Below are 25,326 nucleotides of genomic sequence, written 5' to 3'. Positions count from 1 at the left end.
GGCGTCCAACCTAAACAACCACATAGGTCATTTTTGCTCCCGCCCTCTGATACGACCCACAGTAGCATACCAGCAGCACGCGTACCTGACCTTCCTCGCCAGGGTTACAATAATAAACATGTTTGGATAATGGAACGGTGAGGGTTTGGTTGTGTTTACGCACAAAAGCAACTAGGGTAGGACAGTCTCCTGCTGGATGTTTAATCTTACACATTGTGGTCTTACCGCAGGATTTGTGACGTACTATTTTTTTGTCAGGCGCTGTAACTTCCTGCACATAACCCTGCACGAAACCAAACTTTTCATTTTTATACGGCTAGAGCTCCCTACAAACTCGTTCCAATGTTAAGTTTTTGCAAGAAAAGAAAGAAATGGTCTGGCACATTAACCCCCGTAGACAGCGTGAGGAGGTAGTTAGCTAGGCTGAGCATAAAAACTGGAAGCAGGGGGAAGAGCCACACCGGATGATGGGACTTTGTCATTTTGTTGTCTTTGTGCCCCTGGTACTGCACCAAAGAAGCAGGGGGAGGGGATGTCGGTGTCGGCTTGTCGGCTTGCGCCCGCAGCCAACACCAGCTTGGATCAAGGGCTAACTTTCAGTAGATCACAGTGAGGGAGCTGCTCCGCTACATACGAAACCCTGACCCAGAAGCAGGTCGTCTGCACATGATTTAGCATCAGGTTCTCCACAAACATGCGGTGCGAGATAGGAGAGGGGCAACCATCATCACGTCAAGTGGTAGACTGACTTCTTGGAGTCCCTGCTGGTTGGCAAGACAAAGTACAGCACGTGACCCCCTGTAATATCACAACTTGTCCTTTTAACACATCTGTTTTTGTATGGAATAAACAAACAAGATGTTAACTAATGAGGTTTAGAGGTTTTTGTAGGTGGATTTTGTTACCTTTGGACAGAGCCAGGCTAGCTGTATCCAGTCTTTTGTACAGACATGAGAGTGGTATTGATTCACTCATCTACCTCTTGGCAAGAAAGCGAATAAGTGTATTTCCCGAAATCTTAACCTGTTCCTTTTTGTGCTTTGATTTCCATTTTGCTATCTTTGTCACTATCCTATTTAGGATTAAACTTTTCTGTGTAGACTTATGGAGTCCTTTCAAAACACCCAACAGCAAAGATCTGTAGAGGATGGACCGGTATCTAACATCCCACTTACAGGAGCTGTCATCACATCGAAAATGTGGTTTAAATGATGATCTGCAGTGTCACATTGTCCTTAATGCCTTTATTCAAAGCTTTTCCATGGAGCAAAAGCGAACGCAGAAGTAGTGGTCTTTGGTTTTTGCTTCCCTTGGTTTCGGAATCCAGTCACCCAGTCTTCCCCTCCACCCCTGCCCAGGTACTAAGGGCTATGAGCTGGGTGCATCCAGGACACATCCACCCCACAGCTCCACCGACAACACTGCAAATGAGCACTCGCTGTCATATTGCAATACATCTGCTTGATGTACAGCAGAGCTGACACATTTAATATCCTACTCGCTGGATCTGGTGGCTGGTTGTGCGTATTCTCAATGCAGCGGAGCTAAATATACTCTAGGTTTGTTTTGTGGGCGGATGTAATGCAACTGTTTTATTTTGTTGACGTGTTTACATTGGTAATGCAACAACGACAAAGATGCAATATACTGCAGCCTCTGTGCTTTTGCTCTCTCTCAGATACAGAAATCATTGTCCTATACCTACACACATCCTGATCTCCATGCTTCTGCCAGCGCTCACCTGCACGTTAACATATTTGAGAATATGAAGAGGCATTTTGGACTCACACTGCTCTAAGGTTTTTTTGTTTCTCTGTGAACTGAATTGCTAGTCCTGGCTGGATAAAGACACACACGGAGTTACTTATAGACAAAGCCCGAAAAGTATTTATCTAACCCTTCGGATATCACAGCCCTGAGATATTTTGTATGCGGAGAGGTGGAGTGTGTGTTCATACAATATATATGAACTTCCAAAAGCCTCTCGCTGGAGCCCCTGATACTTGACCCACAAACAAAAATTCTCCTTCAGTTTTATCTACTTTAAAATCAGAAACAGGATAAAGAACCAAAAGCCAAGCATCACCGACCCCGCCTGTCCTCCACGGTCCAGTCAGCCTCGACTCTTTGAACAATCAAACCGGACATATTTAGTTGAGTTAGTCCCCTTTAAAAACATTTCTTCCTCCGCTGATTTCTTCTGATCACCTGTCAGAGGCGGGACATGCGCGGTGAGGAGGAGAGCAGGGAGGCTGTTGGAGAATCTGCGTTAAAATAACCAGGGTTACATAGAAGGGAGCGGAAGTGATACAATTTGGGCTTCAATATAAAAGCATGAAAATGTTATGGGTTAATGGGAGGGGGGTTAAAACGAATGAAGTCTTAGGGTGGTGGAGCAAAACCAGATTTTTTTTTAGATGAAGCCTAGCAGACTCATTTTCCATCCATTTATTATACGACCAGTGTGAGGTTTACTGTACATAGGAAGGTTAAGATTTTAAATTTTTTCTTTTAATTGCAAGTTCCGCATTATGGTGTGTAGGTTGGCTGCAAGTGCACAAAAGTCAATACCTGCACCGACACCAGTTAATTAGGAATTTATTTTGTAACATCTACCGGAAACCACCTTTTTGTGGCTGTGAGCAGTAATAAACCAGAGACCCCCTCACGGAAAACTGTGGCAACTGTGGTGTGCAGATGCAGAGATGCGCGACACAGAAAAACAGGGAGAAGCGAGGGAAATGGAAAGACGGGACAGGGAAAGAGAGTGACCGCTGAATATAAATCATCTGAGATGCTCCGACACACCGCGGAACACGGTCTTCGCTGCGCACTTTGGAGATAAAAACGCGACGGAGCTCGGATCGCGCATTGATCCGAATACAGGGGACGGGAGGGGTCGATCATGGGGAACGAAGCGAGCCTAGAAGGAGGCGAAGGGCCGCCCTCTGGGCTACCGGAGGGGCTGGCACCTGACGGGAAGGGCGGCTTTGTCCGGCTCCCCGACGGCACCCCGGTCAACCTGAGTGAACTCAGCGAGGAGCAGAGGAGGCGGCTTGCCGCGGCCATGTCAAGGGCGCAAGGCAGGCAGCCCGGAGGCGCAGCAGCTGCAGCAAGGCAGGGCTTTTTTTCTTTCTTTTTTTTTTTTAAACCAGCTTTTTTTTTTTTTTTGCTTTTTTTTGATGCATTTAAAAAAAAAAAACAACACCAACAGGATGATGAGACGCGAGAGCGGAACGAGTGGATGTGTTGTGGTTGTGTGCAGCGTCTTTTGGAAAAGCGTCTAAGATGCTGTGAGGAGGCAGAGAGTCCGTTCACGCCCATTCGAAATCCCCCCACAGCCGCACCAAGAAATGAATCCGTTCTTAGAGTTCTTCTGTAATGGATTGTCATTAACATCTGGCGAGACGGAGGAAGACTGATGTCTTTCTCATCAAGCGCACGGCGGCTCTAATATTGGCCGTGGCACGTTGCGTTGATAAGCTGCCGCTCTGAGCGTTGTGTATCTGTTGTTTTGTTTTGTTTTTTTTACAGGGACGCACAAGCCTCGTTTTAAAGACGATCCTCTAAGATTTCACGTCTAAAAAACGAGTCTTAGCTCGTCCGTGGATCGCGTCGGTGTCCGCGGTTTGTGTCTCCGTGTGAGATCAGAGCGTAAGGGACACACCTCCCAGTATTTGTGCGAAATTTTCGAAATGCCTGCTGGGTAAGAAAATCTGTCGTGCCCAGTGTTTTTTTTTTTCCCGTCGGAGCGATGCCTTCACACCCAGTGCAACAATTTCTCCACCTTTATCAGCTTAGACTATGTCCTCCTGAATGTCGTTAAATTGGATTTTAATGGCTGTTGTGGGAAATATGCCGTGTTGTGAAAGGGGGTGGTAGAAAGCTGCCAGAGAAAACAACATGCTGCCAGCCCTATTGTGGTTCGGCTTTTCTATTTTAATCAATATAATCGTGAAAGATTCCTCGATACTAGATTGGATGCCATGATGTGCGGTGCTGCTAATTGGCTCCAATTGGGGGAGAATTGTTATTTATATCTGAGCTACAGATGGGGAGGGGGGGCGGGGGTCCATTAATATTAATATGACTATAAATAGAACAGCAGCTTTAATGTCATAACTCATTGACACCCCTGCTGCTGCTCTCTGATTGTTTTATTTAAAAGTCAGAATTCATGTTCTGCTGTCGAGGCACTAGTCTGAAGAACAGTCCGGTCGCTGTCCGCGGTACTGAAATCCACTCTGCCGTGGATTGGCCCACAGCATTGCACCACCGCTACTTAAAATGTTTGCTGGGCTCTTGCTCTGTCAAGTCAAGTGTTACTCATTGCTCCTTGTAAAAAAAAAAAAAAGATCAGATGCTATATTCGTTACAGCATTAAACTTTATTGCCCGGGAAAGTAATTTGTCTCAGACATAATAACAGAAACATCAGGGACTTTCAAACAGAAACCAATACCTCTATATGTCGCATACACACATAACCATGCAAAAACAAATCAATATGAGTGTGGGTAGGTTGTGTATGTTGCCTCTCAGCCTGAGCTAAAAAAGACGTCTCAGCTTACCTCCATGGAGCCACACATTTCCCTCTCTATCTCAGAGATCTACACTCCATGCCCCCCCCCACCACCACCAATGTCATTCGGTGGTATTCACTTTCCTGTCAGCTTTAGCCCAGGGCTGCTAGTTACACATTTTATGTTCACTGATGTGTTGAAAGGGCCTGAGAGCTAGTTCAATGGTTTTAGCTTTTATTATTAGCACAGTGATGTTAACATGGAGGCAGTGGAGTTGGCTAATATCCTGAGAAACGTTGTTTGAGAAGAAAAATGGCAAATGGATTGAAAGCATTAATGACACTGTAATCGGACAAATAAAACAAAGTGGGGGATAATTGTCCAAATTGCTGTCTGTATTTATTCAGATTGTTGCAACATCATAAACTTTAGAAAAGAGAAACATTTTTCCACCATTAGTTTGCGGTCCAACATCCTTTATGGATAGTCATTAAAAAACAGTTACATGTAGGCACTTAACACATTTGATGTTGTTGTGTTTTTGATTTTTGTCAGCCTATTTTTTTCGTATTAACTTTGGAAAACACGACTGAATGTGTTTGATGTGAGTCTTTAAATCCAGGTTAAAACTGAATAATCGTGCAGAAACAGTAGTTTCTTCTAGTCTTCATGGTTTTCATTTCAGCTGACCACCACCAAACGAATCACTTTCACAAATGAACAGATAAGGTAGATAAAGGAGCTGAAGAATATTTCAGAACTGTCCAGATTGTAAAGTTTACAGTTAGGTCTGTTTTCATTTTGGCACTGGTTAAGCTGAGAGTAGGTGGGGACTTGGCATATAAGATTTTCTCACATTGCCAAAGTAAACACAAATGAAGAATTAGCAGCAACAGCAGTGCTAACAAAAACTATCACTCTGTTCTTTCTCTATTTTCCAGACCTTCAGAATCTGATGCCCAGCAGCGATCCCAGCAGGTAGGGGCCTCCAGGGGCCCAACAGGTCTCAGTAAGAGCCGAACTGTGGACGCCTTCAACCAGGGTCCACTCGGCAAGTCCACACCAGGCCGTAGCCCTTCGTCCCTCAGCCTTTTTGAATCCCGATTCCGGCAGGAGCCAAAAGACCCTGAGACCAAGTCATCTGGCATGTTTGGCTCCAGCTTCCTCAGCGGGGCCAACCCCCTCAGTGCCGTGTCGTCTATGACTTCCTCTGTCTCCTCCTCCATATCGTCCATGGGCGATGCTGTCAACATCCCCAAGTTTGGACTGTTTGGGGATGAGGAGGAGGGAGATCCATCTGCAGCACCTGAGTCCAAGCAGGGAGGAAAGCCACCAGGGAAGGGCCCTCAGCAAGGGCCAGGTCCAAAGGGACCACAGCAGAGAGGACCCCAGAAACAGGGTCAGGGCCCCCCTGGGCAGGGGCCAAAACCGGGGCAAGGACCCTCTGGGCAGGGACCCAGGCAAGGTCAGGCACCACCAGGCCAGGGGCCCAAATCAGGCCAGGGTCCTCCTGGCCAGGGACCCCATGGCCAGGCCCCCAGGCAAGGTCAGGGACCATCAGGCCAAGGACCTCCAGGGCAACAGGCCCCCAAACCAGGTCAAGGACCACCGGGTCCAGGTGCCAAACAGGGTGGTCCTCCCCCGCAAAAAGGCGGCCCCCCACAACAAGGACCTGGGAAGCCTGGACCCAAGCAGCAAGGTCCACCCAGCCCTGAGTCTCATCCTGGGGGGCCGACTAAGAGTGGAGGGCCTCTTGGTCAGCAGGGGACTGGAAAGACTGGAGGTGGACTTTGTCCATTGTGTAAGACCACCCAGCTGAACACTGGGTCTAAGGACCCGCCTAATTACAGTAAATGCACTGGGTGTAAGAACCAGGTCTGCAGCCTCTGTGGGTTCAGCCCCCCAGACTCGGCGGTAAGAGAGTGATTTTTTTTTTCTTTTGTGAGTTTGTTTTTGTAAGTTTATTTTGACTCTGGTTTTAAAAAGGTCTGGTAATGACTTACATTGATCTAAGTGTTTTGTATATGTCAGAATCAGTTTTCCAAATGATAAGTATCTGGTCATACAAAATTCCTGACTGGTATTTATCTAATCATACACAAGGTAATCCATGTTACTGATGGCAGAGGTTGGGGAAAGGTCACACATTATTACATTTTCTGTGTGTGACACATCAAATTATGTAGTCAGTTTGTTCTGTCCACATTACACTTTAAAAATATCATCCTAAACTCATTTACGGTTCAAGCAGACTTAAGCAGACTTCAAGCAGACTTAAGATGTAGTTTTTAGTTTAATCAACATCATAAAATGACTCCATGATACAGGTACAGATGAAACTGTCAAAATTGTCAAACTGAGTTGGGAACATTGGAAATTATTGAAGATTAATATGTTTCAGTTGTTAGATAAAACAATAAGCATGCAAAATTAGACCAAATAATTTGTTAGGGTGCACATTTTTACAGTATAGTGGGATCCAACTGTAGCCTGTTAGCAGCATATTGCTCTTCTCTGAGCCTGGCAGAGGGAATGCATCTCATAAGAGTGGCAAATGATTTGAGCAGCAGAGGGACCATATGGACCTAGGGAATGTTGATCAAGGTGACTCATGTCATGGCCACAGGAAGATACTGTGCCAGCCAGTGAGGAGACTCAGTCACACATGGATGGTAAACGCTGGTGGGCCAAGATTACAGCATAGCAGAATGACCGGTTCGTTCTGCTTGAGCATCTCCTCAGGATTTGTTACTATGCAGTTGGGGTCAATTCTTTTGCAGACTGATCAATGGTGGATTTTCTTTGAATTTGAATCCTGAATGAGGTCTCTACAGGTTAAACGCTATTTGCAGTTACAGTATAGTATACTGTAGTATACACACATTGTTCTGTTCTAGATAGTGATCAAACTGTCAACACTGGCTATTTTAAACACTGTAGTTTGCACACACTGGAACCCAAGGCGATAACCTAACACTAAACAATGACCGAAGTGGTGTAGCCAGGCTTTTTCGGGAACGGGTGTTGAGATACACTGTGTGGTCGGAACAAAGACAATGAATGCAACTGATTATCATGGTCTAAACATACACAGCGCTCTGATAAATGGATGATTAAAAGGCATCTATACACAAATAGTACTTGCCTTTCTGCTAAGAGTCAGGAAAAATATTATTCTGGGTTACAGACTTAATTACTGCTGAACTGAAACAGTCATGTAGAAGTGGCCTATTTTTCTTCTAAATTAATAAGAAACAAACATTTAATGTGAAAAATTCACAACAATATCAGTATTGCCTGAATTTAGATATCCACTGCGCTTTTTTGGCTTATATGTATTTATGTAACTGTTGCCAGATTTGAATTCTCTCATGCTATGAAGAAGCAATTTGACTGGGGGAAAACAGGATTCAGTATTATTTGAAACACTAAGTAATAGACATATCTCTGAATTTGTCTTTATTTTATGCTAAACACAAAGAAAATGGTTAATTTAGGGGCTTAATTGGTTATGCTTGCGTTTGTATATACAGTAATTACACATGCCATTGATGTCTGTGCTCACAACAGTATGTAAATCTGTTCTATTCAAATCTAGCCCATCTTTTGTTTCATGCACAGGGTAAAGAGTGGCTATGTCTGAACTGCCAGATGCAGCGAGCGATGGGAGGTATGGATCCCCCTGGCATGACGAAGCCCAAACAAGGCTCGGCCCCGCCTTCACCCCAGAGACAGGCACCTGGCAAGCCTGGCAAACTGCTGATGAAGCAGCAGAGTACTACCGACCAAGGATTAACGCCACCAACCACGCCTAAGCAGAAATCCCCAGGTTCTACCTCTCCAGGACCTCTTTCCCCGGGATCCTCAGTAGGATCCCCCAAAATTGATCCCAAGACAGGTCGCCCCATTCAGCAGAAGTCAACTCCCCAGCAGTCTCCAGCTAAGCCCAAACAAGAGTCCAGCTTCTTTGGGGGGTTAGGAGGTATCAGTTTAGGAGGCCTGACAGATGCAGCTAAACCTCCTGCGGCTGCCTCACAAGCTGCCGATTCCGTTACAGGGAAACTGTTTGGCGGTTTTGGTGGTTTGATGGAATCGTCAAAGCCTCAAGCACAGTCTCCAACAAAACAGGAGGAGTCAGTGGCTGGGAAGTTGTTTGGAGGTTTTGGAGGGCTGACAGAATCCGCAAAACCTCCCGCTGCTGCTTCTCAGATGTTCAGCTTTGGATCGTCCCTCTTGAACTCAGCCACCAATCTTGTCACCGGAGAGGACGAAAAGGCAGTGGATTCTCCACCTGGGTCACCTCCAGATTCTCCTGACTCTGGACCGGGTTCTCCTCCTGACTCAGGCCCCGGCTCCCCACCTGACTCCCCCTTCTCTGCGCCTGGATCTCCCCCTGATTCGGACTCTGCTCCTGACACCCCACCTGCCAAATCCAGGAAACCCCCCAGAACCCTTTCTGTGGAGCAGGAAGAGAAGGCCTCAGCGGCTGATCCTGCACCTGCCCCAGCCTCAACAACCAAGGAAAGCTGCCCTCTCTGTAATGTGGAGCTGAACATTGGATCATCAGACACGCCCAACTACAGCCTCTGCACTGAGTGCGAGAAGACAGTGTGCAATCTGTGTGGATTCAATCCCACTCCTCACTTAGGAGAGGTAAGAAACCATATTATTGTTGAAGTTTTCTAAAGCCCAACAGCAAACTGTGCTTTCAACGCACTGCACCTACCAGTAATTTATGCATTCTGTCGTATATAAATAGAACGCAAACATCCTCTAGATGTTTCATTGAAATAGGTCACTGTAGAGATACCATCAGGAGCTGGTTTTCAGCTGTGCATTTTTCCCACAAGCATCTAGCAATGTACTCTGAAATGAGGATAGCATGTTATTAGTTGTACTAAGTACATTAGTTTAACCCAAATAGACACTGCATGACATTAGTACGTTTGAACACTGAATGAATGGATGTGGTCAATTAAGCTGCATTTTAAAATGCCAGTCTCCTTACTACCAAGCTTTCTTTAGTAGAGAGGGCAGGCAGAAATGTGAAGATAAATTAGGTTGTTTAAATCGATGTCTCATCATTAAAGAGCACTTCAAACAATTGACACTTGAGTCTGAAACTGAATACTGTGTGTGTTTGTGTGTGTGTGTGTGTGTGTGTGTGTGTGTTTGTACTGTGTGCGTATGTGCGTGCGTTTGTTTGTTGTATGCCTTGTATACAAACTGCACAAGTTTCATCCCACGGACGGTATTTCTTTTATTCTGAAATCAGACGCGTGCTTGTATGAAAATATGTGAATGCACATGCAAGTGTTTGCTGTGTGTGTTTGCGTATGTGAGTGTGCTCATTCATTGTCTTTGCTTGCCTAATGATGACATGGAAACCAAACACTTTTGGCCTGCTTATCTCCCGAGTTGTGGGGACTGGTTTGCAGGTGTTGCTGCGGTGTGTTCTCTCATATGGAAGCACCATCACAAGACTGTGTGTTGAGTTCCACAGAACAGATGGTACTCTATAGTGTAGGAGCAGTATTTTATGGGAACGGAGGCCAAAAGGTGCAGCTGAGTTGATTGTCAGCATGCAGGCAAAACATATTCTATATACTACACCCAGTTATTTTTCCATGTGAAGTATCCTAGTTATTATCTATATACTGCATCATTCATAACAGTCTTACACATTCATTGAAAATTAGAAGCCACACATAGTTAAATGAACAAAAGCTATAGGTCAGTTACAGTAGGATATTTGATTATATCCTCTTGACATGGTCACGCGATTCAGGTTACAGTCACGTGTTTGTCAATCAGCAGCTCTGTCCTGGCTCCACGTGTTAACGTGTTTGTTAGCCTGTGGTTTAAATGTTTCTTTAGTAATCTGCTGTGTATTTCTGGCTCTCTGAAGAGCCCTCTGTAAAAGCGAGCAGATCTAAGCCGGGAATGAACTCCACCACCGCTATGTACAGGAACTGCCAAATTCTCATGGGAAATGAACTTTTATTTTGTAGAAATATATCTGGCAAAAGAATATTGATTTTCTAAGGGATGTAGACTTCCCTTTGCTTTCTGTTAGTATGAGTCAGAAGCTGATACCTACAGATGTGAGAAGGTACACATTGTTCACACATTGTATAAGCCAGTATAGCGCTGTCTGTGAACCTTTTTGAAGGAATAATTTGACATTTTGCGAAATAGACTTATTTGCTTTTTGGCAAAGAGTTAGATTACAAGATTGATACCACTCTCAAGTTTTTCCGTTAAAAATAAGGCTGCATCTAGCAACCCGATGGCTTTGGTTAACATTAAGCATGGAAACAAGAGGAAACTGCTATTTCTTAGCTTGAAGCAGTAGATACACAAAGTCTTGCAAATAACCACCTTTTAAAACAGTGAATTGTTGTTTTTTACACTTAAGTTTTTGTACAGATTAACTTTAGAGGTGCTGGTAGACTAATTTTGATATATTTGGACTGAGCCGGGCTCTGTACACAGAGTTAGACTGGTATCAAGCTTCTCATCTAACTCTCTGCCAGAAAACGAATAGACGTATTTCCCAAAAATGTCAAACTATTTCTTTAAAAAACTGTTTGAAATGTCATAATGTATCCTTGACTGGAAAAGCTAGAATTTATAGTTTATAGTTTGATCCTCCATGCCCTTAACATAGTTGTGTGTTGTTGCATCATCACAAAAGATCGGAGGGTATTTATTCGTTGCCTTGCAATACAGTAATGAATGTTCAGCGTTATGAATTAAATCGTCCACTGCCCCACGGTTAGCATTCCAAAACAAGATGGCTCCCATTTGTTTACAGTAGTGACAGCACGATTAAAGTCTCGAGTTCTTTTAAGTTTTAGGTTTCTTGTCCTTTTCTGCAGCTCTTAATTGTACAGGCTCGCTGGGAAATGCTGAACTGCAGATAACTGAACCAAGGCCAAGCACGGGGAGAAATGTAATTATGCTGGAGAGATGGGCATCCAAGCCACTGATGCTCTATATGGATATATATTAATCCTTTTAATAAAATCTTGTATGAAAGCCAAAATCATCAGCTTAGTTTTGTTTTTTAAGAATGATGGAGCTAGTCATTGGTACAAGAATAATGATCATTTTTGACTCATGCAGGCCTAAATAAGTTTAATCATTCAGTGAAAATAATAGGATGTGGTTGAACCTGAGAACAAGGTAAATTAGTTCCTATTGGAATATTCTGTAGAAGACACACACACACACACACACACACACACACACACACACACACACACGCAACACCTTGGTTGAGTCATCTACCCCCTACATAGTGTGCCTCGCTTCTGTGTCATCCACTGTCATAATGTCGGCTGTCAGCAAGGGTTTATTTGCTGACGCATCTGAGTGGGTCAGAGTGTGTGTATGTCAATGGGTGTACGCGTGTGTGTGTGTGTGTGTGTGTGTGTGTGTGTGTGTGTGTGTGTGTGTGTGTGTGTGTGTGTGTGTGTGTGTGTGTGTGTGTGTGTGTGTGTGTGTGTGTGTACAGAACAGTATGTTTTATTTGCAAGATTGATGAGTTATCCAGTATGACGTAGACTGGGCAAGTTTGTGTGAGCTTGAATACTGTAGGTGTGTGGCTTGTTTTAATGACTTTTCATCACCACCATATGTCTGCATACATGTGAGAATTTAGGCTTTTTGAGGTCTATTGAACTAAATTTCTGTATTTCTTTCTATTGAAATACTGAAGGTTGAGAGTGCATGCATACTGTATGTGTCTACACATGTGTGTGTGTGTGTGTGTGTGTGTGTGTGTGTGTGTGTGTGTGTGTGTCTGTGTGTGTGTGTGTGTGTATAATCTGTTTCCTAAAAGGATTTAAAGGGCAACAGGAAGCCTGTCATTTCTATCGAGGCTTGATCCTAGACTCAGGTTACTGTGCTTAATCCCCATCAATATGAGTCGTGAAAACAGGCACCCCAGAAGGAGCAGCACTCAACTTGATGGTTTCTCTTTCTTCCTTCCTTCCCATCACAGCCCTCCATCTTTGTCTACCTTTTAACCTCTTTTATTTTCTTGTCACCTTTTCCTTCCTTTTTATGTCTTCTTTCTCTGTATCCTTTAATCTCTTCCCCCTAAATTTATAAGATGTAGGGGAACTCACTTAATGCCTGTGGTTTCTTTGGTGCTTATCCTCCTTTTAAACACAGTGTTTCCTCTCACTCTCCCTTAGTGGTGCTACCCCTCTGCTTTTCTCCCTTTGATATAAGGAAGTCTGTAAATGTGTGCCTGCGCCTAGTGCTGCTCAGAAATGTTACCACAGCTCAGGCTCCATGTCATGTTGCCCTTATCAGTAATGAGTGTTCTTGTCGGAGAAGTCTTACGTAAAATGGGAGAGGCACCACTTTGCTAACAAGCACAAATCAAAGAGTCCAGATAAGAGAGGAAGTGTGAGCTACATCCCGTATCACCTAGACCAAGGATAACGGACTTTGTCACTCCTCCTTTGCTCCCTTCATAATTACTTAAGCCCTAAGAGGCCACGTAACAATAAACCATCACCATGGGTGATTAGAGATACAGTGCTGTATCTTTGGCTAGAGATCCAGTCACCAGATCGGCATTGACGGTGATGATAGGACTGTTGAGATGCTGCATGGTTGCAGTGACAAAAAATCCCAATACTTTCTTACATTTTTTTAACTCACGAAAACTGGGTAAATCTTCAAGGCAGCTTTGGACACCTTGGGATAAAAAGCAGGTGCCGACGAAGATTTATTTTACAACTTGTTTTTTTATGAATGTTAAGGAATGTTAGAATCATGCTTAGGATTCGGTTAAGGCATGTAACAATTTTAGTTAAGGTTAGGTGAAGCCATGGAGTGAATTTAAGCTGATTCACCGTCCTTGCAGTTGACAAAACCAAGTGTTACTGCGTATGTTTTTTTTTGTGCATTCCTGTTTTTGTTGGTATGCCCATGTCCTGAGCATCCTCAGTCCCTAAGGCCCGACGTGCTTATACACCACGCTCACTGCGTGGTTCTTCCTGTGTCCTCCCCTCCTCATTGTTATTTTATGGTCATGCCCATGCCTCCTCCCACAGTCTGAACCCCTCCACAGTCTGCACTGGCAGATGCAGGTTCGGTGGTCATACATACACACATGGACATGTAGCCTCAGCATTATCCAACTGTCATACGCACACATACAGCAAAAGGTACGGTTTCAACCTCAGCATGGTGTAATTAGTTTTTTTCTTCTTTATATCAGTTCCTTTGTATACAACCCAGTGGTTATAGGAATCTGTTGTTTACGGTAGTTTGAATCCTGTTTGTGTATAACTCAGGTTAGTCTGTATGTGCTCCATACAGTCCAGTCATCTAACAGCTTTCCCATGACTTGCCTGGGAGGCTGAAGTGTACAAAAATAGTCACATCCACAGAAGAGAGCCACAAAGGGGAGAACACAAGCGACTGCAGGGCAGCTCTCTCTCTCTCTAGCTTTTTTTTCTCTCTTTCTCTCTCTCCCCAGTGTCTTTTATAGCTCTTTTGTGTTCCCTCTTTCATATTTCCTCCTTTTGAAAGGGTCTTTCTGCTGCACCAGGCAGCCACGGAGACCCCCACATGACCACCTCGGAAGGCCGGAAATGAATAGTATTTTTAGACATTAAGGTGTTTTGTGTGTGTATGTGTGTGCAGTGCTTTGAAAAAAGAATATGCCTGACTGTTGGAGAAGCAGTTTAGCTCATTTGGCAGTGTAAATGCTGGTACATGACTAGGAATATACTGTACATATTATATGCCTGTTTTGCCTGAGAAATTGTCCATCATATTTACCAGGTCTGGGACCTTTTTTCAAGCTATGACAAGTGGTTTACCATTGTTTTAAAATTAGCTGATTGAAATTAACTCTCCTCAGGCATTGCAAATGGACTCTCTCTTCCTTTTCACTCAGCTCCCCCTCCAGCTCCACTCCACAATGATTTCCAATTATCCAGTTTTCTAATTTACTGGTGCTTGTTTGCTTAGCAAGGGCCACATTTTAGCCACTGAGCCTTTGGTGCCAAGAAAGAGGGGAAAAAAGCCAAGAAGTCATGTGTGCCAGCACTGAGCCCTGGTGAGACAGAGAGGCAAGGACAGGCAGGCAGAAAACACACAGATACTTCAAAACACACACATTCTGGAAGTGGTCTCATCTAGTTTGCACAGGCTGTTGTGTATACAACCCTACTATAGTTGCTCTCTCTACCCCTCAACAAGTGCTTTACTACAGTGACAGGAAAAAGACTAATTTGGGTTGAAAAGGCAAGTTGGCTCTGTGGACGGAGTGTCTGGCTCTGGCTTCCTCCCTAAAAATTGTAATTCAGTAGGTGAGGCCAGCAGCAGAGCCCGGATTAGGAAATGGCTTCAAGTTCAAAAATCACTTTCGTGCTTTAGAAAACCTGAGAGGCAAGTGGATTAGCCCCCCCCCATATTTAAAGTAGTGCTTTTCATCTTGATGGAAGATTTACAGAAATATGGTAAAGGGAGTGCAGCGCGGGCAAGGTTTCACAAAGGATATGGGTGCCAACCCATGCTGCCCTGAGCAGTGCAGACCATGACAACCTGACTATTATGGTTTGTTTCAGCATGCCTGTGTCACCCAAAGGCAGAATTTACCGTCAAGCAGAAACATCTGGTGAAGCGAGAATTGTAACATCATACAAGATTTTGAGAGAGTTTAGGAAGGAGTCAACATTTGAAATCACTTGAACTCAACATAGCATTGGTTCTCTGTGGCATGCTCCTGAGTTGAGTTGATTTGATTAGACTTGAATCACTGCATTGAATTACTGTCATCAGTTAGGATTGTTAGGGTAGAAATTTTCCTTGTTGCTACTAGAGTTGAACGGTCGTAAGAAACTATCTAATATGGTAATGTCTAAACCGTTTTGCAAGTGATATTTAATTTGTGAATATTTTCATTAACTTAAACTCCAGACCTGTGTGGTCTACATCATTTAAAAAAGATTTTCTTCTACTTTTATTCAGATGTAATCACAGCTTTGTCTTTTTTCTCCATTAAGAGAAACAGATTTTTTTTTAAATGCAGCTGCTTGTTGCTGAGGACCTTCCAGTGTCTTTTTTTCCACACCAGTTAGAGAAAAGTGAATTTCTAAATAAATTTCTTCAGAAAATTTACCAGTTTAGCAATTATCCTTTATTACATTGGTGATATATATGTAACATTTCTCAGTAGCATCCGAATATAATCATGGCATTCAAAAGTGGCATCATATTTATTGATAGCAGGTACATGATTAGCCAGTTCTGGTATTGATGACGCTGGATGCTGTTGGATGACCAATCTAACCAGTTTTATATTTTAATATTTGACTGAAACATGTATGTTTTATTACATAATTTTTATTTGTACATGGTATTTTATAACATATATTGTATTGTTTGTGTATTCCATATATGTAATATTTGCATAAATCAAAGTACCTCGTACAGTATATTTCATGTAAGTATGCAATACATGTCAAAACACAAAAAGTACTAATTTTACATATACAAAACATGTTTTTGTGGTACTTTAGATGGTGGTAGGGTCATACTGTTTATATAAAATATAAATTATAGATTTTTATTTCACAGGTTAATTTGAACACTGCTGTTGAATACAAAGCCATGGCAGTTAGCATTCTTTGTTTTCAAACACGCTAGCCTGTCAGTTAATTGACAGGTAAACATAAACACAGCCCCTTCTCTCTCAATGGGTGTCTCTTCCTTTTACGCCCTATCTCATTTAAAACAACAGCAAGATTCCAAATGTTTTGGTCAACCAAGACCCGCAGCTCAGTAAGTCCAACCTTTTCACTGAAAGGACAATTGGGTCTGGATCTTACTGTCCCCCCACTGCCTCTTTTTTCTCCGTTCTCTCCTCCCTCCCCTTCTCCGGCAACTTTTCGTCTTTCCACCTGCACTGATTAGCTTGGTAGTGATAAAAATGGAAAACAAATAGATTTACAGTTGACGTGGATTGACGTGTAACACGACATGCTGAGAATGGGGTTGATGTGAGTTAGACCCATACTGTAAATTTGCAGGCTATAAAGCATGGCACTAAAAGAGACTCAAAAGCTGTGTAAAGCTGCGGACTTTGGTGATGATTTTCTGTGGTTTCATCGCTGCAACAGCCTCACATTACATGTAGTCATGTGATTTGATTGTTAATATAAAAGAATATTGATTAGTGGAACTTTAAACAGCTAGGATTACAGGGACTGAAGGATTTATTCCCAGGGTGGCCATCTTAACTAAATATACAAACATATTTTTTGCTGTATGTCTCTTTGAATAAAAGTACCCATTGTGTGATATATGATATGTAAGATGACTAAGGGACTGGAAGCCTAAGCCAAGAGCTTCTTTTTTGTTTTGTTTTTTATATAATGATACTTCAGAGCTATTGACAAAAGAAAGAAAACCAGCTTGAAATCCTTTGAGTGTTTTACGTAAAACTCAGCTTCTTCTATTTCAGATGGGAAGCTGACACATGTGGACAGATTATGAAGTGGGTTGTGGATAAACAAACAAAGATGCAGACAGAAATTGTCCTGAAACAAATGTGTCTCTCTCCTTAATCCCTTGCTGAGAGTATATATGGGCCCTGTCTGAGACTTTTTGTATCAGATCCACTTTAAAAACATAGACTTGTACACACAAACATACTTGTTCTCGCTCTCTCTTCTGGCACTCATTCAATTATCTGGCAGGGGAATATCAATCCACAGTGGAGTGACATAGCCTGACATTCTTGTCAAGAGAGAACAGAAACATTCAGGCTCTTGTTTGTCATCTGTCAGGTTTGAGCCAGGTAAATGATTTGTATACAGAATTGGATAATTAACTTTTGTTCAATCTTCATTTATCCAGGGAATTTTTTTTCTCAGGAGGCTTACTCTGGTTTCCTGCAGCACTCTGCTTCACTCACATTTGGTTATACACATACCCATCTGGGATCTGACCAGTACAACCACAGTCCTCTAGCGCTGGTTACTAAGCAGCTGAGGGTTAAAAGTACTTTTACTCAGAGGCTTTTTGACAGCAGCATTCGATTTATTCAACTTCACAACCCATATTTTGCTGCTTATTTTGGGATTAAAGCCAACAGTCCGTTGGTTTCAAGCCCAGTTCTCCAACCTTGAGGCTATCACCACTCACATACATTTTGGTTTCATGATTTCAATGAGAATTACATCAACACATGTGCAGGGATCACTTGGAAAAGGTGCATACAGCACATTGAACCCAGAGAAGGGAACATCTATAACGTGGGACATTTATTTGGACAAAGATCTTTTTTGGCTTACAAAGGAGCTGATGTTCTGCCTGCAGTCTAGTGCATTATAATTAAGTTGGCCACTCAGCAACAGTAATTAGAAAAGGGTAGCAACTTCCAGATTTTAATTTTAGCAAGAGCTTTAGCACTGTAAGGTGAATTTAGCAGTGCAGAAAGGACAATGGCCTCTCAAAAGCCTTATTATTAATATAATAAGAATTATATTGTATTTTACTTAACTTATATGGTCTTTGATGTATCTGAACATAAGTGTTGCTAAGCCATGATATAGATCTAATTATAGGGACATGGTCAGTCTGAAAAGCAATTTTCACAACTTATTTCAAAGAATGTTTCCCTATGTGATATGGCTGCAGATTTTATCGGGATAAAAATCTCCATATCATGTGATAACGGAGTGTGTGATAAATGGTGTTTCTGTTTGTTCGCATTCATCAACATCATATCCCATGAGTCATGAAGCACTGTTAAAGCTCCATGGGAGCTGTAGTTATTGCATGCTAACTAAATAATCTGCTCTTTATCTTGGTTAAGAGAACAAAGTGTTCAATATTTACTTTCCAGTGCAGTAATAAATACTCACATATATTAACATATAGATTGAAAACACCAGTATCGTCTATAGAGGGATGCCCAACATCAAACGACAAAATATGCGTACTTTCTCTCTTGCCAAGAGTAAGATGAGAATACTTTCGTATTTGTCCACACAATAGGTCCTGCACACTTAAACATGTTGTTTGAGCTCTAAACTAAATTGTATGACTTTACTGTGCGTCACATCAATGCTGGTGTTAATATTGACATTTCATTCCAAGGTTATAAAAATCTGCATTTTATTGGTTGAACATGGCACGGCATCTACTGTTTTAAATCATCCTGAACCTTACAAGGCCAATGCTGTCATAGAGTCACCATTTGGGACTTATTTACTTCATGAAATTAAATTTAAAAAAAGAATGTTAACGCCCTCTAATCAGAGCTGGGTGGCCCACCTCCCCTAGTATCCGTCCTTGAGTGGGAGTCTGTGAAACTGTGCAAATTCTCAGGGGATTCTGGAGTGGAAAATCCTGTACCTCCAAAGAGGCCTCTGGCATAGGTGCCTTGTGGTCACTGAGCAACTCCTGCCTCACCCAACCTTGCCCTGTAACATTTTTAAGGTCATTCTTAGCGTCATCATGAACGGCAGCTTGTTCTGACTTCCCAGCATAATGTCAAGTTTGTTGGCAGTAGCTGGTGTTGAGTCACCTCCAATGACCCTTAAGTTCCTTCTCTTCCAGTGCTTCACCCTTTTGTTCCTCAATACATCATGCTCCTTTTGTCACAGCTGATGAAAGCAAGACAGGCTGGGAGGACCCAAATGCAGCCTGAAAAAGCAGGCAGATTCAGTTAAAGATACTTTAATGATGTTTACAGGATAGAGGAGTGGACAAGCAGAAACACAGGGAAAACGACAGGAACATAAGCAGATGATCCGACAAAATGAACTGGTGAAAATGGCAGGCTTAAATAGCAGCTTGGCTGGTTTGGGAATTTGGTTCAGGTGTGTGATTGGGGAGGGAAGTTCAGGTGATTAGAGATTAGAACAGGTGAGCAAGCGGAATAGTAAACAGGAAAAAAGTCCACGGACATCTTGTGAGCGGATAAAGAATGACAGGTCTGAAAGGGAGAACATGGAGATGAATGGAAGTGAGCAAGGGCTAGAGACAGCTTTTCTCCTCCTGTCTTTTGTTTAATTCTGATCCTACCCCTGTCTCACACACCATTATCACCCTTTTCTTCTCACGTCCTCAAATTTCCTCTACCTCTCTCATTCTCTGTCCTCTCATCTGTCTTTATTCATCTGTCCTACCATCCTCTAGATCTTCTACCTCTCCAACTTTGTGCCAGGCTCTGTCTAAATTTAGCTGGGTAAAACCCTTGTAGAAACCCTGGTCTTAATCAAAGAGCTGCACCGACCTTCATAAGGCTCCAGTTCCCATGTGGAAAAAATAACCAAACATGGGTACAGCTAATCTTGTCCCAATATCTGGTTGCTGTCTGCGGTTTTCAGTTTGTCATCTCTTTATGTCCTTGGAGGAAGTTTGAAGAAGACGGAAAGTTTGGAGCAATCACACTAAACCTTGCTGCAGTCATTCATGTGTGATCTCATTTTTTTTTTTTTTTTTGAGAGTATCATGTCGGAAGAGAGAGCTAGTTGTCATTTTCTTCCAAGGTATTTCATTCCTTCTATCTGAGTATATGTCTGTCATCAACACTGTCACAAACCTATCTCCGTGGGTGTTGGTATGTGTCAGCTCCTTGGTATCCATGCACATGTGATGCTAGAAAATGTCTTCGTGAGATGGTGAGTGACTCGCCTGCTTTTCTGAATACATGTTCTTTGCAGAACTCATCACAGCAGACAGAGAGAGATACACACAGGCATGTCACATTTATTTGAAAGCTACAGTAAGAATGATTGTTATAGATAAATATTATATAAATACACCTGTCTCGTTAGCGTTAATTGCAAGGCAATGTTTCGAAAGAAGAGCGTACCATCCCTGTTAATTCAGACCCTGTGGATTCTCTCTATAAGTGAAATTTGTGATGGGTGAGGTGGTACTGGGGATTCTAAGTAAAGCTGAAGCTACTGATTATTACTGGAAAAAACTTTTTGATGGATTGCCATGAAATTTAGTAACGAAATTCATGGTCCCCAGATGATGAGGTCTAATGATTCTTGTGAACTTTTGACTAGTGCCACCATGAGGTTGAATTATTGTTATTTTAACTATCTTAACAACTATTTGATGGATTCTTGGGTGAATTCATTATCCTTTTTTGTGGACATGGACTTCCTACCTATGCACTAGGAGAACCTCTTTTGTGTCAGATTGCTGTCTCATCCAAGCGCTTCCTAATTTGTATTTTAGTGGATGGCTGGTAATGAAATTTCATACAGATATCAACCTATGGTGCGCAGATATTGAATCCAAATGATTTCAGTGATCCCCTGAATTTTCTTGTAACTGCCACCATGAGGTTAGAAAGACAGTTGAAGAAACACATTGATCGATTGTTTTAGAGGCAGCAGTAAAAGCTAAAGTGTGCCTGTTTTGATGCATTGCTAATGTCGGTGATGACTGGCTCTGAAGTGGCTGAGGCTGACCAACTGTATGACTGAGTGGGTTTTTAACAAATCCTATCCGTGGCCATCTCTCAGGCTCTCAGGGCCTGTTCTCTCTGGTTTAACTGATAGAGCCGTCAAGCTGAAGCAACTCCCAACTCAAGTCCTCCCAGTAGGGACAGGTGGGTGGGGTCATGTTGATAGCACATGCTGGTACACGCACATGCACACACACACACACACACACACACACACACACACACACACACACACACACACAAATGAACTCGCATGTGTACTGTGTCCATCGTCATGCATAAGGATTAACTGGATTTATATCGATTTGGGAAGGCAACTCATTAATGTCAGCAAACCTTAGATATGGCTAGACCACTCGCATTTCTGTATGGTTTTTTTTTTTTTGCGTTCGTTCCTGTCCACCTGTCTGTATCCTTCACGTACAGTTTCATGGACACTCTAAAATATCTCTAAAGTACACTCTACTATGAACATTTTTGCTGCCTTTTCAAATTGTCGTTTGGTACATGCCACTGACATTTGTATGCAGGCGTTTCATTCTCTCAAGTGTAAGCTTCCCACTGTTTAGGCATGGACTCTAACAAGGTGGCTCATGCCTTATTTACCCTGACTGTGCTGCTGCAACATTCTCCCACTCTTGTTCTTCCGTCCTCCTCCTGTCTCCCTGTTTCTTTCTCAGTGTGACTTGAGAGTTGACACTTGGAGAGAGCTGGTTCGTCTGCAGCATGGCTTAACATGTAGGCTGTGATCTTCTCTGAAGCACCCCGAATTTAGCATAAACCCTAAACCCCGCTGTTAAGCCAAAAAAAGGAATTCTTTTGCGGGGGGATGTCATAAAACTTGGCGAGACGTGAAATGAGGTGTTTACGTCAGAGTGGAGGCTTGTTGAAAACATGCCGACTATTACCTCTTCTGAAAGTCACTGTATATGTGTGTATGCAAGTGGTGTGTGACACAGATGAGTGTTGCCCAGTGTGACTGAGTGGGTATGTGTGTTGGCACTGTTTATAGCTATAGCAGTATTTTTTTTTCTCAAATCCCAACATGCTGATTGTTTATCATCACTTTTATTTCCACTTAAAGCAAAAGTACTGGATATTAAACTCCAATAATAGCTGCAGCCTTTGAGTTACAGCCCCCAGCTGGGCCTTCAGCCTAGGTATGTTCCTTTTATAGCCCTGTGTTTAAGTAAGTACCTGGGAATACCCAACACAGATGAGATAGACATGACAGGACAGATTTAGCAGAGCAAGAGATTCTTCTTCCGTTGCAAGCGGCAACACTGTTAAGATTTGGGTAAAGACTGCATCCCAGGTGATTTTTAAGGAGTTGATTATGGTTTAATTATTTTACAAAGTACTATACTTGTACTAGTCTTGGGAAAAACAGTTGTGGTTCACTGACTCACACTTTACTCATGCAGAAAGTCTTTGTTTTTTCAACATTGATTGTTTGTAAGTGATTGAATCAACAGGCCAAGGTTAAAAACAGGTTTAGGATATGCGCATGTTCTATTGTCATATTTAAAGCATGTATACAAATATGCATACCATTCAAACACCGTCTGTCTTTTAAATCTGCTTAATGAAATGTTTCCATAGGCCACCCAACCCTTTCTGACATGCCTTGGTAAACCCCTGTCCCATTACCATGCATTATGCATGGGCCTATCTCTTAACTTCCATAAATGTAAAAGCTTCCCTGGAAATAGAAGTAGTTACACTGATGTCTCGTCACAGTGACGTTTTAGCTATGTAGAAACATTTTTTTTCACATAACTGTGTTATTTGTTTCAGCAGTGTTGTCAAGTAATTTTGTCTAATTCAAACCAGGCACTTCACACATACTCTCTAAACAGATCTATGCCAGTTACTTGTTCTATAATTTAGTGGTAAATACCATATTGCAGGAAGCCGTTTTTAAGATTCAATAATTTCTAACAATCTGTACATATCTTTGTCTTACAGAAAGAATGGCTTTGCCTCAACTGTCAGACCCAAAGAGCCGTGTCAGGCCAGCTGGGAGAGATGCCACCTCCATCCATGGCTTCCCCAAAGAAGCAGCCACCTGCTCCTGCTCCTGCCCCCTCTGCCACCCCTACCCCTGCTGCTGTAGATAGCAAACCTGTAGTAGAAGCAGCAGACCTAACCCCACCAGCTCCTGAGACCAAGGTAGCGCCCACAACCATTCCCACACCTGATAGTGCATTAATTTCAACTGATCATGATGCCTCTCTTTCTGTTAGTGCCCCTCCTCCTGATAGCATCCCTCAGGAAACACCACAGTTAAATGAACAAAAACAACCACTAGCAGCTGAACAAGTGTATGAGCCTGTAATTCATCCTGAACAAGAAGCTCAAGTTTTAGAAGGTGTAGCTGAGCGTATCCCTGCAATCCCACCAGATGAGCAACAGCAATACAGCTCTAATTATGATCAACAAGCACAAAGTGCAACTGTCAATAAAATCCCAGCAGTTGAGCAACAACAGAGTAGCTCTGAGAAAGCAGCAGAGGACCATTGTTGCTCTAAAATAGAGCCATCAAATGTTGAACAAGCACAGAGTGTACCTGTCAGTGAGATCCCAGCAGTTGAGCAACAACAGATTAGCTCTGTGAATGCGACAGAGGATCTTTCTCTTCCTTTGGAAAAGGCGCAAAATCTATCGACTAATACAGGTTTAGACAAGACAACAGTCCCTGCTGAGGCACAAATAGAGCCAAATCCCAAGATTACTCAGAGTGAATCTACAGTTCCCCTGGTGGAAAAGGAGAAAGTGGAGCCCACCCCAGAAAAGCTTGCAGAAGTGACAACAAATTCGGTTGAGCCAAAGCCTGTCTTAATCGCTGAAGTAATCGCACAGGAAGTTTCAATTCACCTTGATTCAATGTCCAATTCTACAGCTACAAATGTAAATGAGGAGAAAATATTAGATACAGAACTTGGTAAGCAAACTGAGAAATCCCAGATAGATGAACAAAAAGCAACTCAAGCAGTCCTTGTCAGTAATGAAGTCACTGTAGTAATAAAGGCAGAACCAGAAGCAATAATAGAGAAGCCAGCACTTACAGATGATTCTCTTCATCCTCTAGTTGAGGTTGTAGAAAATGTTTCTCCTGTAGACCATGTTGACAATGTTGAGGTCCGTAAACCTGACGAGACCCAGCAAGAATTTAAACAAGAACCAGCAAAATTCAAAGAATCTGAAAGTTCTTCAGTAGTGTCAGAAAACAATCCTGTCTCAGCTTCAGAAGAGAAAAGTCAGGCTAACGAAGGGGAAAACAAACCCATAGAAAAAGGTAAGGAGCCTTCGCAACTTAACCCAGAAGATAAGTCACCGTCTGTTGCTCCAGGTGGAGCAGAAACCACAGCTCTTTTTGAGAAAAATATTTTTGAGAAAGTTGTTATTGGAGGGGAAACAGTTAAGCAGGAAATACATGAGAGGACTGGGGAGGAAACCAAGGACACTGCTGAGGAAAAAAGTGTCGAGGAGAGAGTTGTTGAAAAAGAAACTGTTAGAGAGAGGACTATTGAGAGGGCAGGCACTAAGATTGAATCATGTAATGGCAAAGCCTTTGAAGATGAGGCAGTTCAGAGGAATGCAGCTGCAGAGAGGGCTACTGAGGTAAAAGCTGATGAAGGGAAAGCTTTTGAAGAAGAGGCAACTGAACAGGACACAATTGAGAAGGCAAATGACCAGAAATCTTTAGAGGAAGAGGTTAATAAAGCAGAATCAAGTCTAGCACCCTCATCTACTGAAACGGAGAAAGTTTGTCCTGTAATAGAGAGGAAAGAATCAGAAACAGCAAGAGAGCCAGCTCAGGCTGTCGCTGAAGAAATCCCAAAAGAAGAGATACAGATACATAAAGAGATAAAACCTGGAACAAACTATGAACCATCACCTGCCGAGGAAAGCCTTGTTGAGACAGTATCATTGCCAGAGAAGTCAGAGGAGAAAGAAAAGCCTATGGTCAAAGCAGAGAGTGTAGTGCAGGAGGAGGAAAAGCAGACATCTCTAGATATCATGTTAAAAGCAGACGATAAACCTGAGAAAGCAGTGGTTTTGTCTGTTCTCCCACCTACTGATTCTAAAGAGCAAGAAAAGGTCAGTGTCAAGGAGCCAGTGCAAAGTATAGAAATGGTTTCATCCTCAGCTGTTATTAGTGAGACAGAAGTCAGAGATCAAGCCTGTGAAGAGAATCTCATTCAGGATGAGACAGAAGCTGGTTCACAAAAGACAAACTATATTGCTGAAAATCTACATGAGGTAGAAAGGGAGACATTAGCTCTGACAGGCAGTGATGAGAAACAGCTCGAGAAAGTTGTTGAGCTGTCAA

The 25,326-nt window shown here is 42.7% G+C and overlaps 1 protein-coding gene across 1 annotated transcript in view; it reads left to right on the top strand.

Annotated features, from left to right (window-relative positions):
• The first annotated feature begins 2,662 nt into the window (after positions 1-2,662).
• Positions 2,663-25,326, top strand: part of pcloa (piccolo presynaptic cytomatrix protein a) — a 55,971-nt gene continuing 33,307 nt past the window's right edge. Inside the window, exons 1-4 of the mRNA XM_040152838.1 lie at positions 2,663-3,117; positions 5,464-6,436; positions 8,144-9,175; positions 22,959-23,162. Coding sequence (XP_040008772.1) covers positions 2,906-3,117; positions 5,464-6,436; positions 8,144-9,175; positions 22,959-23,162 — 2,421 coding nt within the window. The 5' untranslated portion in view covers positions 2,663-2,905. The remainder of the gene's footprint in view (positions 3,118-5,463; positions 6,437-8,143; positions 9,176-22,958; positions 23,163-25,326) is intronic.

The sequence above is a fragment of the Xiphias gladius genome, chromosome 2 (assembly GCF_016859285.1).
Source record: "Xiphias gladius isolate SHS-SW01 ecotype Sanya breed wild chromosome 2, ASM1685928v1, whole genome shotgun sequence".
Taxonomy (NCBI): domain Eukaryota; kingdom Metazoa; phylum Chordata; class Actinopteri; order Istiophoriformes; family Xiphiidae; genus Xiphias; species Xiphias gladius.
Note: the sequence above shows the minus strand (reverse complement) of the source record. Positions and strands in the feature narration are given on the sequence as shown.